Source organism: Syngnathoides biaculeatus, chromosome 10 (assembly GCF_019802595.1).
Source record: "Syngnathoides biaculeatus isolate LvHL_M chromosome 10, ASM1980259v1, whole genome shotgun sequence".
NCBI lineage: Eukaryota > Metazoa > Chordata > Actinopteri > Syngnathiformes > Syngnathidae > Syngnathoides > Syngnathoides biaculeatus.
Genome location: NC_084649.1, coordinates 4,518,207 through 4,534,615, shown reverse-complemented (window position 1 = coordinate 4,534,615; position 16,409 = coordinate 4,518,207). Strand labels below are relative to the sequence as shown.

The 16,409-nt window shown below is 41.3% G+C and overlaps 1 protein-coding gene across 2 annotated transcripts in view; it reads left to right on the top strand.

Annotated features, from left to right (window-relative positions):
• Nucleotides 1-16,409, top strand: part of ccdc120b (coiled-coil domain containing 120b) — a 30,332-nt gene that overhangs the window by 5,333 nt on the left and 8,590 nt on the right. Inside the window, exons 2-6 of one of the 2 annotated variants that reach the window (XM_061833512.1) lie at nucleotides 5,729-5,857; nucleotides 5,938-6,040; nucleotides 6,453-6,583; nucleotides 8,392-8,493; nucleotides 8,564-8,684. In XM_061833512.1, the coding sequence (XP_061689496.1) occupies nucleotides 5,989-6,040; nucleotides 6,453-6,583; nucleotides 8,392-8,493; nucleotides 8,564-8,684 (406 nt within the window). In that variant the 5' untranslated portion in view covers nucleotides 5,729-5,857; nucleotides 5,938-5,988. The other variant, XM_061833514.1, reaches the window with a different exon arrangement.

Here is a 16,409-nt window from a genome sequence, read left to right as displayed (position 1 = left end):
AATAAGTGTTCACTGTGATGGGTAAAATGCAGAGAATAAATTGTGTGTACATTCCTGGATGTTAATGACAATAAACATGGTTCTTCTTATCAGGAAGGACAATTAGAATCATAGGATCATTTTTCATTTTATTTACAGTCACTGTGATTAGACGGGTGCAATCGCGCTTGGGCGCCATCTCACTCACAAATCTGCACAGTTGAGCATGAAAAATCACGAGAGTAAATTTTGTTTCGAGTAGAAATACATAGATATTGAAAGACTTTGCTTATTTTGTGTAGTCTTGACCAATGCAATTGACCCCTCTGTACAGGGCACTTAACCACGCCTCCTGAAGTTACGTCACCCCACGCTTGCTAACCTCAGACAAACGATTAGCAAAAATGGCGGCGCAGGAAGAAAAGACGAGAGCGAAATTGTCCGATTTACCAGCTGATTTTTCACTCGCATTCTTACCGAATAGTGAAATATCGTTGAAGAGCAGACAGCAGGGCTTCAAGTATTTCAGCGAGGGGTATTTCAATGGTATTTCCATGCATATCGACGGAGAAACCATCAATATTAGCGCAAGATCTTTCCGGAGTCAGAGGAAGACCGAGAAGCCACATAATATAATATATTATAACCCAAAGACGAATTCGTCATTGACAGTTTCCTATTTTCGTGTTACCTATCAAACTTGTGTGCAAAATCTGTATATGTATCTGTATAGCCGTTTGTGAACCGCCGTATGAAGGAAAAGAAGAAGGCGAGGCTTGATTTATGAGTTGTTTCTCTCGTTTTCTTTGTGTAACGTCACGCGCTCCCCTCAATAATTATTCTTGAATTAGTGCCGAACCTACGTAAGGCCCGACCGAGTACGACAATCACTACTTTAGTGTCCTCAAACATCCTTCCTTCAGTCTTGGTGTCTCGGTGCACGTCAAAGGCTTTTAGGACTGCTAGTCTGGTTTAGCTTAGCTCACTAGGCGCCAACAAAGAGACAGGTTTGTGCAATCAGGTCCTCGCAAAGTATCGCTCAACACAGATCAAGTGTGTCAATAATTCACACGTAGCTATGTTATGCAAGCGAAGGACTGCTAATTCATTTATATGAGACATGTATTGAAAATCAAATATAGGGCATACCTTCGTGCAAACACAGTCCGGTTTAGCTTAGCTCGCTAGCCGGCAACAAAGAGACACTTTTGTGCAGTCGGATCATCGCAAAATATCGCTCAACACAGATCAAGTGTGTCAATCATTCACACGTAGCTATGTTATGCTAGCGAAGAACTTCTAATTCATTTATATGAGACATGTATTGAAAATCAAATATAGGGCTTACCTTCGTGCAAACATATCTGTTCCGGTTGATTTTAGATGGAATCAGTTGATGATGCCGTCTTCCACAAAGTTTGATCCATCGAAGACATTTTTCGTACTCGGTCTTCGGTTTTGGAAAGGGTGATGTTGCTCACAGTTGTCAAAGGGGGCACTCATGGGCTAAGTGTGTTTGCTTAGACACGTAAAAAATTAGAGGGAACTTTGGTCTTGACATTAATTTTCGTGTTTATTTCATAAACGGTAACAAAAGAAGCCTGATCCTAAACAATCATTATTCACCCGGAAACCGGAAATGCAAGTTCACTGTACTGAGCATGTTCGGAAGTTATGCCAAAATCACATGTTCGGAGCTTCTTCACGTACTGCAAGCGCATTTGCATCGAAAGTCATCAACATCATGAGCCATGTCAAAGGAAACTCAGTTACACTGAAAACATTTCTGGGATATAACACAGGTCATGTTTCAGTATCTAACTATAATAAATATGAGATTGTGATTTACTCTGACTTGATTTAAGTTCCAACATTAGACTAGTCTGTCCATATATCTAAATGCAAATGGTCATTTTCTCCCGTGGTACTGCGTTATCTTGATGTTGAAAACTTTTCCTCTCTATCTGCTTTAGGAAGATATAGATCATCTACTGCTAGCGTTCATCAATGGATTGACAATAGATACCGGCGTAAATTACACTAGATTATAACAATCCATCATGATGAAATAAAATGATTTGATTATATGAATACTTAGTTTTTAAATTGAATGTCTATTGACCTCTTTAAAAATTTCTGTCTCAGTGCAATGTCAATAAATTATGATTATGGTATTAGGTAACAACTACATACTCGGGTATAACAACTCCGTAAGTTATTTTAACGTCTTGAGATTCCATTCCTAATCACACCTGCAACTTTATCTACGGGGATGACTGGTGGACCACACCTGTAACTTTATATCCGCGGGCATGACAGACCACACACGTAGATTTTTGAAATGTGAGTGACTGCAATTACACTTATCATTTTCAAATTTAGTTAGTTTGAATAAATTTTCCGAGCAGGTTATTTAGTTTTTCTAGGTTTTATTTTTTTTTCAAACATGCAGAATTTAAGATTAATTTTTGTTTCAGTATTCGGTTTATTTTTTTGTGATGTCTAAGAATAAATAAAAAAAATCACAATACGTATTGTGTAATTCAAAACTCAAGAAAATATCATTTAAAATATATTTTTGGGGGGGAGAAGCTTTCTTTCAGATTTTTTATAGCCCATGATATGTTTAACAGTAACGCCGAAAGCTTATGTTTAAAATTATCTGACAAAGATGGACGCAAAAAGGAGATTTTCCCTGTAATTATAGTTTTAAATAGTTTTGCAAATGTAAAATGCCGTTTTAGGAAGTAAAAATCATATGAGAGAGTTACAAATTAATCTCTGTATGGACTGTATGTGTAATAATTGAAATTTACATTATATCATGATTAAAAAAAGCTCTGAGACTATTTTTGGATGTCATGTCTTTGAGGTGTTGATGGTAATGAACCTCTGCAATGTGAAGAAATGTGAACATCAGACAATAATCAGTTAGTGACTTGTTAACAACCACGTTTTGAATGAAAAGCTCATTTACTATTTTTGCACAGGACAAGATTTTTCTGAATACATTAATATTACTTTCGTGTTCTCACCTCCTCTTTGCAAATTAATAGGGTGTTAATTAATTCACAGAGGTAATTTTAGACTCCTACTTTCATACTTTGCCTTGAGGCACAAGAACTTTGTAAACTTTTTAAAAATAATTTCTTCAGGATAAAACAGAGGTTCAGGATGAATTTTAATACCATATATTGTTACAAGGGTTAGCATGGCAGTGATTGGAATGTTTGCCTCAAAGTTAGGAGATTGGGTTCGAGTTTTTGGGTTCTTCAAATTCTTGCGTGGTTTCTATACAAGTTCTCAGCCATTTCTCACATCCCAATAGATGCTTTTTAGGTCAATTAAGCCCCCAAGAATATAACTTGTCAAAAAATAGCTTACCGTTGATGGAACATTGTGATTTGCAAGAAAGATTACAATAGTAATAGTTGCTAAGATTTATAGAAATAAAGTGTTTTATATTATAAATATTTGTTTCCCATGTTGTTAAATGATTATTGAACATTGTTGCTGTGATTGGCTGGCAACCAGTTCAGGGTGTACCCTGCCTGCTACATAATAGCTGGGATTGGCTCCAGCACTCCCGCTCCCTCGTGAGGATAAGCGGCTCAGAAAATGGATGGATGAATATTATTGTGATAAATCATTAATATGGTCACTGTGTCTACATGGATGAATGTCAGTAATTATTAATAATAAAGAATTAGGGTAAAATGTATGTCATTTAAGCAAATTTATGTGTCAAACCAGTAGCACTTGGCATTAATCATTAATCAGTTTCCAAAGGATTGATGAATACTACTCTAAATATGTGAATGTTTGTGCTGGGCTTTACTCGATTAAGATTTTTGGGATGGATCACCGATCAGAAAGTAAAAAAAAAAAACGATAACCGATCATCGATATAATCACTGGATGGAGCAATGAATCTATTTAAATGATCTGTTAACTATACTAATACTAATACTGTGTATACTTTTGTACATAATTGTCAAAAATATCGATCTACAATAAATAATGCATCCTTTATCTATTTATGCCGCTGTGGCATAGTGACAGACAGAAAAAATTCATGGTCTTCGATTCGACAGCAGGAAGTACATACAGCAATTAATTAATTAATCAACTCTTTGTGACATTTTTGTTTGTTGGTGTGGCGTGAGATTTTTCAACTGTAAAAAATGTGCCTTGGCTACAAAAAGGTTGAAAATCGCTGGTCTGATCAGATCACATGTTCAACAACACAACAGCAGCATGTTTACACAACAACCCCAAGCACTAGCACTAGCTTGCTAGGCTATGTAACGTTTTCTTACATCGTCGTTTCCTGTCCCGAGCACCACTTGTGTTGTCATGCCCACGGTAAACGAGTGTATCTGGTCGTATTCCATTTGACAAGTTATACCCCATTGTTTGTAAAAATAAGAAGATACAATGGTATCGGAATACAATATTTTATTGCAGCAGTCAGACAGTGTGCAATCAGGAAAGAGTAAATTTGCCTACAGTCTAATCTGCACATTACGTGTTGCCTCTCAGCTATCTTCTCTTTCCCATGCCGTTGACATGTTTTTTAAAATAACTTTATTGGCCATCAGACATTTACTGTACTATGTCAAAATTGTCATGATCCTGCCGGTCCAGCCCTGGCTGTGCGGGTGCCCGCGCGGTTGCGCTGATTGGGAGGCGCATACCTGCACCTCATGCTGTCTGATTGGCCTCGGTGTATATAGGACCATGGGGATGACTGGTCCGGCGCCAGATCGTTGCAACTCATGCCCCGTTCCAGCACTCCCGTATCCCTGATCTTCAACCCGTGTGTACCGACCTCCGCCTGTTCTCCGACCGACTCCGTAAGCCTGACGCCTTTGATACTCCTGCCTGCTTTGATCGATCTCTTGTGCACTGACTCCTGCCTGCCCGCTGACCTGCTCTCTACGCCCGACGTCCTGACTTCCGCTGCTGCACCTGACTGCCTGCCCAATCCCTACCTCCGTTCCGATGGGTCGTGACAAAAATACACAAAAACCCCCCTATTATATATATATATATATATATGAAGAGTTTGTTTTCAAAACGAGACATAGGCATTTTTTTCAGATTTACGAAACTCGCGCCAAAATTATCCAGCTAAACTACCGTTTGGATTCAGGCATACTGTGCATGACAGTGACACACGGAGTAAATGTGTTTCTTGGAGCCGATCAATGAAGTCATTGGTCGGATTGGTGAATTATGACGTTAAAACCGATTGGCCAATAAGCAACAAATGCCAGTTATCGGCTGATCCAATCAGGGTGACAAAATCGGTGTAAAGTCTAATTGTCTAACTAGTTTTTGTCTATCTGTACCCTGTAATTGGGTGAGGACCAATGCAGACTTCATCCCGCCTGTCGCTTGAAGTCGCTTAGGCTTCACTTAAGTGTGACTCTTATAAGCACAAATGCTATAGAAAATGTATTTGGAAGGACTTCCTTGTACTGCAGCCTCCTGTTCAATGAAAGCTGGGATAGGCTCCAGCACTCCCGTGACACTCGTGAGGATAAGCAGCTCAGAAAATGGATAGATGATGGATGATTACTGTATGTATTATTATAAAGTTATGCATTTGCTTTCATTTTTAAAGTGGTCCTGTTTTTATGTATGTTTGTACAAGTGGAACAAATGTGATCACTTTAGCTTGAATTAAAATACAACCAACACTATTTTGCTTCTCGTCTGAAAAGTCGTATTGTCTTTTTTGAAGGATTCTGTAGTCGGCTCCTCCTTCGCGGGATTGTTGTCTGCTGATGCTATGTTGAACGACAAGACCCTCAAAGTCGTCCCCTGCTGACCACTGACCCAACTCCACAGGTCGGCACATGGCTGAAACAAGGTCGGTGAGCAATACATTGCACTTACTACTGGGCTTCAGCTGGATTTTGAATTTAAACCCTTTTTTTTTTTGTTAATTAGGTGAGGGTGTGGCTGCGAGTGTGAATCGTCAAGACCACACAGTTAAACCACATGGAGGTCAAAGGGCATCTGATTACATCCATGGGTTTGGTGGGAGCTCCAGGTGAGTAATGACTTGCAGACTGGAGTGTAAATGCACACACCTTCATGTCTATGCAAGTCTGCAATGGCCTGTAGGAATTTTCAACTGGTGTTTTTTTCTAACAGTCCAACCAAATGAAAACAATAGGGTTTGTCTCAGTGGAATGACCAACTGGAACAACATCTGCATGTGTGAAGGCCTTTTGTTCCCACACTGAGACCACAGCTGCCAGATAATCTTGTCAGAGCATTGTGTGTGTGCGTGTGAGTGAGACTGGTAGCAGACACCACAAATACACACCTATTGTGAAAGTGTGAAACTCAACACCCCACCCAGACACAATACATGGCTGGATATTTTTGAAAAAGAAGTCACACTGAGCACTAATTACTGCGATTCTCTCAAGCATGCTTGTGTGCAATGTGTTGCGTAGATGTTCAAATGTGCCACGATGGCAAGCTGCAGGCTGAGCGCGTTGCAGCTCTGCAAGAGAGGAAGGAGGCCTTGGAGGTTCTGCTCAACTCCCGCGTAGAGGAGCTCAAACTTGTTTGTTTTCAAGAAGCAGTGAGTACTACCTTTAAGTTCAAGTTTCTTATTGGTATCGATTGATTGATATATAATGTTGGTTATAAAGTTTGAATAATTTTGTTGTCATCACTTTTGATGATGTAGAATGAATTGATGCATATAATTTTTGATGCTTTCCAAGATAAGATTTAAGATTACAATTGACATTGGTATATTGCATTAGTGTATTACCACACAAAATTCAACATATTTACTTTAGGTGCATGTCCATTGTGAGAGAAATAATCTAAAAAAAAAAATCCAGAAATCACTAGGTGATTTTTTTTTAACCATTTATTTGTGTGATACAGCCGCAAATAAGTATTTCAACACATGAGAAAAACAATGTTAACATTTGGTACAGTAGCCTTTCTTTGCAATTACAGAGGTCAAACGTTTCCTGTAGTTGTTCACCAGGTTTGCACTCACTGCAGGAGAGATTTTGGCCCTCTCCTCCACACAGATCTTCTCTAGATCAGACAGGTTTCTGGGCTGTTGCTGAGAAACACAGAGTTTCAGCTCCTTCCAAAGATTTTCTGTTTGGTTTTGGTCTGGAGACTAGCTAGGCCTTAGTCTTAGTGTATTACCAACAGTCACCTTGAAAACGGTGGCCCCAGCTCTTTTCAGGTCATTGACCAAGTCCCTTCGTGTAGTCCTGGGCAGATTCCTCACCTTTCTAAGTATCACTGAGACCCAACAAGGTGATATATTGCATGGGGGTCCACTCTGATTGAGACTGACCGTCATGTTTAGCTTCTTCCATTTACTAATGATTGCTCCAAAAGTGGAACCTTTTTTCACCAAGCTGCCTGGCAATTTCTCCGTAGCCCTTTCCAACCGTGTGGAGTTGTACAATTTTGTCTCTGGTGTCTTTGGACAGCGCTTTGGTCTTGGCCATGTTACATGTTTGAGTCTTACTGATTGTATGGGGTGGACAGATGTCTTTAGCAGCTAACGCCCTCACACAGGTGCATCTGATTCAGGATAATACATGGAATGGAGGTGGACTTTTAAAGGCGGACTAAAAGGTCTTTGAGGGTCAGAATTCTAGCTGAGAGACAAGAGGTGTTCAAATACTTATTTGCACCTGTATCACACAAATAAATTGTTAAAAAAATCATCCATTGTGATTTCTGGATTTTTCTCTTTATATTATCTCTCTCACAGTGGACATGCACTTTCGATGAAAATTTCAGACCCCTCCATGACGTCTCAGTGGGAGAATTTGCAATATAGCAGGGTGTTCAAACACTTGTTTTCTTCACTGTATAAAATTCATCTTAAAAGCCCCCTGAAGCCATTTTCTGGACAAGATCTTTATTTCAGCTGAAATATATACTGTTCATTATTGTACTGATGTTTAACAGTCCAAACTGTTAAATGTTCCATGACTTTTAACGCCATGTGCATTGAGCTAAAATGCACTGACAAACATTTTTGTCTGTGAAATTATAAACCGCTGTTTCCATACAATGATGCCACAGCTGTCTCAGCTCTTCATTCACAGCAATTGAACACATCCATGCGTTTTTTAGTGAGTCACCCTTTGCTCGCACGCTATATTTTTAGATCCTTTGGTGTTGCCAGTATAGCTAATTAGACGTTTCTGCATTGCTCACTTTTCCTCTCATAGATGTAATTTATGTCAAAAACATTAGTTCTGCCATAACTACTCAGAGCAGTGAACCATTTAAAGGATAGTTTTATAGCAACTTAAAGTAATCTCCTAAGTGGTGTGCTTTCATAAAATCCTTGGACCTTTTAGGCCAGCAAGAGAGATTTCAGCTAATTGATTTCTTCTGCAGGAGCTGACTGGGAAGTTGCCACAAGCTTTCCCCCTGGAGACGGGGGAGAAACCCCCAGCTGTTCAGCGCAGAGCTGGCATGCCTCCCAACTGCAGGGTAGAAGTAAGTCAACACCTTAAATATTGCCATTTACACTGTGGTCTAACACAAATGATTGTGTCTGGATGTGCAGGATGAAGCTGCCCAAAGAAAGCAGATGAAAGCGATATTTACTGGTGCCCTGTACAGACATACAGAATCAGAGAGAAACTTCCCAAATAGCAAGAGGACAGTTCATCGGGGCTGCCACACAGGTAATGGACACCAAAGATCTTGAAACGAAATACTTCATTTGCACACTGTAAATTGAACTCCAGTTAGTACTTTAAGTTTAATGCTGTACAAAATATATAAAGTAAATGTACACTCAGATGTAATAAATTATGCTGTGCTTGGCACTCTTTCAGTACTACTGCACATAGCTCACTAATAAATAAAACACCTCACATACTGACAGCCAACTACATAAATAAAACATTACCGATGAAACAAAAAACGGACATAACATGCACATAATTAGCATACATATCATGTAGGCTTACTATTTAAGAGCCAAACTGCCTAAAGGTGCAAATTATCTCTGAGCTTTGAGGTCTGAATCCTAATGCTTTGTAGGCGCTTTCCTGACGGTAAGTACCTAAAATGTTTCCGTGCTTGATGGTTTGTGAGTGCTAAAGGCTTCTTTATAGTATAACCTCGTGGGTGCCGACCAAGCTGACGTTACTGTGGCTATCCCGCACAACCCCATCCATGCTGTTTTGAAAATGTGCTATAGTTCTCCAAGTCGGAGTTGTCGCTATAGCTGGTATAGAGCTCGTGCACCTACGCCACCGAAGTCATGTGACTGACAGGACATAATGACGGTCTAGCAAAGCTTTTTTTTAATGCTAAGTCGGTTGGAGTCAGCACAAAAATACATCTTATAGCACTACACTCAGAGTTTTGTCCGATACTGTTAAACAATTAGAAGGTGATAATAAACGAAGGTATGTGGAGAAATGAGAGACACTTGGCATAGAGGACCCATATTTAATGCCGAAGTCGCTAAGAAATTTGACTGTTAATCCGCTTCCGCTTGTCTTGGACAACTGGATCTACACATGTATCTGGTGAGTAAGTTTGAAAGCGTAGAAAATTCCGGCACAAATGCAAATCCTTCGATGCTGGATCGTTTTGTCTCAATGGAATTAACTTGCAACAATGCTTTGTTTAACCGGCAATATGGCCACGTAAACAAAAATCACATGATTTTATGACGTAGGTGCACGAGCTCTATTGGCTAACACACCATAGGGCGGAGTTTCCTCTGTGTTTTATGGCCAATCTCGGTAGCTGTTTTTACTTTCCAGAACAACGAACAAAGCAATAGCAATGGAGACCGTGGAACATTGCCTGCTAGAACAAATGCACCTATATGACCAAATAATGTTTAATTATATTGCAAAATCAATCAAGAAGGTGGTGGCGTTGATGGTAAGGGGAAAGCTGAGTATGTCATCACACCACGTGACTAAAATGGACCAATCATAAGAGCTGATTGCCACGTTCTACACACAGCGACAATTTGTGCTGTGTACACGTCAAGTGCCGCAGAAGGGTCGTGTGGCCCAATCCGTCGGTCACATGATGCAATGTGTGTGGTGTCGCTCGCGCGACTGTACGACTATAAAGAGGCCTAAAGTTACGAAGAGCTTTCTTCCTGCAATGGATGTTGTAAATATCCTGAATCCTAGCAAGTGGCAAACCAAACAAGTGAAACCAACAAGTATGAACCCACTCAGGATGGTTTCCATTGCCGGCGTGTAGAAATTAACATGCACTGCCATTGACTGCTTTTGAAGTCAAATCTCCATGTTAACTGGAAAGCCTGGCAGTCGGAGTTGTAGAGGGTGTGACAGATTTCTTGAGACGTCTGAAAAGCAGAGCCTCTCCTGTGGTTTCTAGCTTGTAAAGGGAATGTTAAGAGGCCACAAGAGTGAGTCTGAACTCTGGATGCCCAAGAATTTAAAGTTGGATACAATTTTGACTTGCTCATTTCTTTTATGAGCACAGTTACTTCATGTTTTGTTTTCCTGAACTTGGTTATTATTATTATTGATTATTATTAGCTCTTATCAACATTTAGAAACAGGTTGCTGTTTTGGCACCATATGGAAAGTTCCCTCATCTCATCACTATATGTATCCTTATTATTATCACTGATAAGTCAGATGATTGTAGTGTCTTCTGCAAATTTAATAAACCTGTAGTTCTGGTGCTTAGCTACACATTTTGTTGTGTACGGATGTTAGCAAAGGCGGCACGGTGGATCAGCTGGAAAACGTTGGCCTCACAGTTCTGAGGTCCCGGGTTCAATCCCGGACCCGCCTGTGTGGAGTTTGCATCTTCTGCCCGTGCCTGCATGGGTTTTGGCACTCCGGTTTCCTCCTACATCCCAAAAACATTCAACGTTAATTGGACACTCTAAATTGCCCCTAGGTGTGATTGTGAGTGTGGCTGTTTGTCTCCATGTGCCCTGCGATTGGCTGGCAACCAGTTCAGGGTGTACCCCGCCTCCTGCCCATTGACAGCTGGGATAGGCTCCAGCACTCCCCGCGACCCTTGTGAGGATAAGCGGCTAAGAAAATAGATGGATGGAGGCAGCAGCCTTGAGGAGCACCAATGTTCAGAATTGTGGTAGATGTAATGTCTGCTGTCTTTCTGTCAGAAATTCATCAAGCCATTTGCAGATGGAATTGTAAGGGGCCAAGGTCCTTCAACTTTAACATGAGTCTAGATGGAATAATTGCATTGAAACTACTTCTGACGTGTGTTCTTCTCCAAGATTTTTCACCACAATATGCAGAGCCACCAAAACAGCATCATCCACAGCGGTTAGACAGATAAGTGAACTGTAGAGGGTCATTACTAACAGGCATGTTCTTCCTGACTGAACCAAATTCTCAAAACACTTCATTATTATAGATGTTAAGGCTACAGGTAGATTATCACATCGTCAGTCGTGGTAACAGTGTACTCACTCACCTTTGTAGGGTTTCTAAACACTGTCCAGTCCGCTGCTTTGAAGCAAAGCCTCCCTGAAGTTTTAGAGTTTGTCCTCTACTGACCGGCACTGTCCAGTGCTCAAAGTGGGTTTCATCTCCTCTTGATTGTAGCTTGGCATCAACAGTACAGATGAATGGTGTGATTTCCAAAAATGAGGCCTTGGGACAGACCTCTGCACCCTCTTTACGGTGGAATGGCAGTGATTCATTTTCTTGTTGTCTCGAGTACAGGAGCTGATGTGCTGATAGTATTTAGGTAGGACGGTTTCCAGACTACAGCTTTTAAAATCTTCCACGAAGGAAATGACCTGCGGGTGTTGTGTTTCACAGACTCTGATAACACCGTGGAGCTCCTCCTCATTGGCTTCAGGTAAAATGTACACAGTTGTTACTAGGATGGATGGAACATTTGCCAAGGAGTAGAATGGCTTGCGTTTAACAGTGTGCTGTTCTAATACCAGTGAACACGTGTGGGAAGATGACATCGACATTGGAGCACCATGAATTGATGACCAGAAATCCTCCTTTGGATTTACCAGTCACCTCATTCAAGCTATCCAGACTGTATACACTGATCATACATCTGGCTGTATAGCGTTGTCCAGTAGAGTTGGACCTTGTTTGAATTTGAGTGATTAGGGTCGCAATTCCGGTTTCTCATTTGAATTCTGATTCCAAACTATTCTCGATTCAGATTCTTTTAGGCGGCTGTGTCAAAAAAAGTTTGCATGGTTTAAATGAAGGGTGTTTATATTATGAACATACATTTTCTTAGCAGCCTGAAGCATAGACTAAAATGAACATTTACCTTGGGGTTCTTTATAACCAGTATCACGATCAAACCCGTGAACGAAAAGGCTATGTGTGTGAAAACAACCCAATGGACTGTTTTCGACCACTTGACTTCATCTGGGCACGCCGGCATGTTGGATGGGTTCACTATACTCATGCGCCGTTCACTCTATCGCGTTTGCATACAGACCCGAGTTACACAAACATTCGTACGACAGTTAAAAGTGACATATGAAAAGACTTTGGAAAGTTATCGGGGCTCATTCGATGTTGTTTCAAGAAACCGTTACGACACAAAATGTGCTTTGATCAACAATATCGACACTTATGCCTTGTAGAAACACAAACGGAGCAAGAATTTTGAACTGTGGGCATCGGTAACCTATCCAGACATTGTCAACTATCTCCTCTTCTCAATAAGAATTCCAAAGGTCTGCAGGCCTATAACCAATTTATCAATGGCTGGGTTCGTGATGCGGTGGTATCCATTGCTAGCAACCTGTGTCTCCACACTGATAAGTTTGGTGTACCGCACAATGCATTTTCAATATGTAGGCTGAGGCTACTTCATTTCTGAGTGAATGCTGTCGAAAGTATTGAGTCGTGTGATTACAGTCATCATTGTGTTAAATTTTGTTGATTATACCAACGAAAGAGGTGTAGATTACCATTATTTTCGTTTTTGCAAACATGTGCACATAACGATCATTTTGGAGGAATGAGAAAAGCAAGTGGAAACCCAGTATATGAAACAATAAAACTAAAGATTAAGACGGATTCATTATAGAGTACTGGTGGGTAAGTTTAGTTTTAGTTGCTTTTGTGGGCTGACAGAAAATACAGATTTTGAGAGACATGCATTGCATTCACACACGACTATTATGTAGGCCCTTGACCCTAAAGAATACTTCTCCTTCATATAACTTAGTTATTGCTAAGTAGGTGTGAAATTCAAAAGGTATCCAATACCTATCAAGAACATAATGCTCCGAGCAAACTCTGACATAAGGGAATGATTTGGCTGTTAGATCGGCTCTCCTGATACAAGACAGCCACAGTTGTCGCCGTTTGGTTGATAACTACTCAGTTTTCTCATACTGGTTCTTGATCACAGTTGGCAGTCGAAAGAAAGACACTTTACAATGCCCACTTTAGTTTGAGCAACCGGTAACATCGCAGTGCACCCCCATTCATACACCTTTCTGAACTGATATCTCTTTAGGTACGGTTTGTTTACTCAAATTCACCCATCCAAAATGGCGACTGTTTTCTAAAGCGGAATTCGTGTGACATCAGACGAAAATGGTCCGTTGACGTCATTTTTATTAAATAATGTTTCAACAAAAAGTCAAATGTATCATTGTTCTAATAGTTTTTGGGACTGTTTCATCATATCAAATTGTTTGGATGTGCAAGTTTTATCTTGACTTCTTGTTTTAAGTTTTTAGCCTTTTGTTTTGAAGGTCGCGCAGAGTAGCTCAACATTTTGGCACAAAAGAAACTCCTGTTAGGGGGGTCTATATTATGCAGCCCTATGGGGGCACAAACCAGTGCAATCTGTAGGCCGGTCTCAAGCCCGGATAAATGCAGAGGGTTGCGTCAGGAAGGGCATCCGGCGTAAAAACTGTGCCAAACAAATATGAGCGTCCCATACCGGATCGGTCGTGGCCCGTGTTAACAACGCCCGCCCCCGGCACTGCTAACCTGCAGGGCGTCGGTGGAAATTCAGCTACTGTGGGTCGAAGACAAAGAAGAGGAGGAAACCGGATCCATCGTCAGAAGAAAAAGAGGAATGCACAGAGCCTACAACTGAGTGTAGGGACTTTGAATGTTGGGACTATGACAGGAAAAGCTCAGGAGTTGGTTGACATGATGATTAGGAGAAAGGTTGATATTCTCTGCATCCAAGAGAGCAGGTGGAAAGGTAGTAAGGCTAGAAGTTTAGGAGCAGGGTTTAAATTATTCTACCACGGAGTAGATGGGAAGAGAAATGGAGAAGGGGTTATTTTAAAGGAAGAGCTGGCTAAGAATGTCTTGGAGGTGAAAAGAGTATCAGATCGAGTGATGAGACTAAAATTTGAAATTGAGGGTGTTATGTATAATGTGGTTAGCGGCTATGCCCCACAGGTAGGATGTGACCTAGAGTTGAAAGAGAAATTCTGGAAGGAACTAGATGAAGTAGTTCTGAGCATCCCAGACAGCGAGAGAGTTGTGATTGGTGCAGATTGCAATGGACATGTTGGTGAAGGAAACAGGGGCGATGAAGAAGTGATGGGTAGGTACGGCATCCAGGAAAGGAACTTTGAGGGACAGATGGTGGTGGACTTTGCAAAAAGGATGGAGATAGCTGTAGTGAACACTTATTTCCAGAAGAGGGAGGAACATATAGTGACCTACAAAAGCGGAGGTAGAAGCACGCAGGTGGATTATATTTTGTGCAGACGATGTAATCTGAAGGAGGTTACTGATGGTAAAGTAGTGGTAGGGGAGAGTGTAGCTCGAGCAGAGAACCATGTGGTGGAAGCTGAGAAAGGAAGAATGTTGTGCGGCCTTTCGGAAAGAGGTAAGACAGGCTCTCGATGGACAGCAGAAGCTCCCAGAAGACTGGACAACGACAGCCAAGGTAATCAGAGAGACAGGCAGGAGAGTACTTGGTGTGTCTTTTGGTAGGAAAGGGGAGAAGGAGACTTGGTGGTGGAACCCCAAAATACAAGGAGTCATACAAGGAAAGAGATTAGCGAAGAAGAAGTGGGATATTGAGAGGACGGAGGAGAGGCGAAAGGAGTACATCGAGATGCAATGTAGGGCAAAGGTAGAGGTGGCAAAGGCTAAACAAGAGGCATATGAAGACATGTACACCAGGTTGGACACAAAAGAAGGGTAAAAGGATCTCTACAGGTTGGCCAGACAGAGGGATAGAGATGGGAAGGATGTGAGGCAGGTCAGGGTGATTAAGGATAGAGATGGAAATGTGTTGACTGGTGCCAGTAGTGTGCTAAATGGATGGAAAGAATACTTTGAGAAGTTGATGAATGAAGAAAATGAGAGATTTGGAAGAGTAGAAGTGGCAAGTGTGAAGGACCAGGAAGTGGCAATGAGGGGTAAGTCAGAAAGGCACTACAAAGGATGAAAAATGGAAAGGCAGTTGGTCCTGATGACATACCGGTAGAGGTATGGAAGCAATTTGGAGAGATGGCTGTGGAGTTTTTGACCAACGTATTCAACAGAATACTAGCGGGCGAAAAGATGCCTGAAGAATGGAGGAAAAGTGTTCTAGTTCCCATTTTTAAGAACAAAGGGGATGTTCAGAGCTGTGGGAACTATAGAGGAATAAAGTTGATGAGCCACACAATGAAGTTATGGGAAAGAGTAGTGGAGGCTAGACTCAGGACAGAAGTAAGTATCTGAAAGCAACAGTATGGTTTCATGCCTGGAAAGAGTACCACAGATGCATTATTTGCCTTGAGGATGCTAGTGGAAAAGTACAGAGAAGGTCAGAAGGAGCAACATTGTGTCTTTGTGGATCTAGAGAAAGCCTATGACAGAGTACCAAGAGAGGAATTGTGGTACTGCATGCGTAAGTCTGGTGTGGCAGAGAAGTATGTTAAAATAGTACAGGACATGTATGATGGCAGCAGAACAATGGTGAGGTGTGCCTAAGGTGTGACAGAGGAATTTAAGGTGGAGGTGGATCAGCATCAGGGATCAGCTCTGAGCCCCTTCCTTTTTGCAGTGGTAATGGATAGGCTGACAGAGGAGGTTAGACTGGAATCCCCTTGGACCATAATGTTCCCAGATGATATTGTGATATGTAGTGAAAGCAGGGAGCATGCAGAGGAACAATTAGAAAGATGGAGACATGCACTAGAAAGGAGAGGAATGAAGATTAGCCGAAGTAAAACAGAATATATGTGCGTGAATGAGAAAAGTGGAGGGGGAAGAGTGAGGCTACAGGGAGAAGAGATAGCGAGGGTGGACGACTTCAAATATTTAGGGTCAACAATCCAGAGCAATGGTGAGTGTGGTAAGGAAGTGAAGAAACGGGTCCAAGCAGGTTGGAACAGCTGGCGAAAGGTCTCTGGTGTGTTATGTGACAGAAGAGTCTCTGCTAGGATAAAGGGCAAAGTTTACAAAACGGTGGTG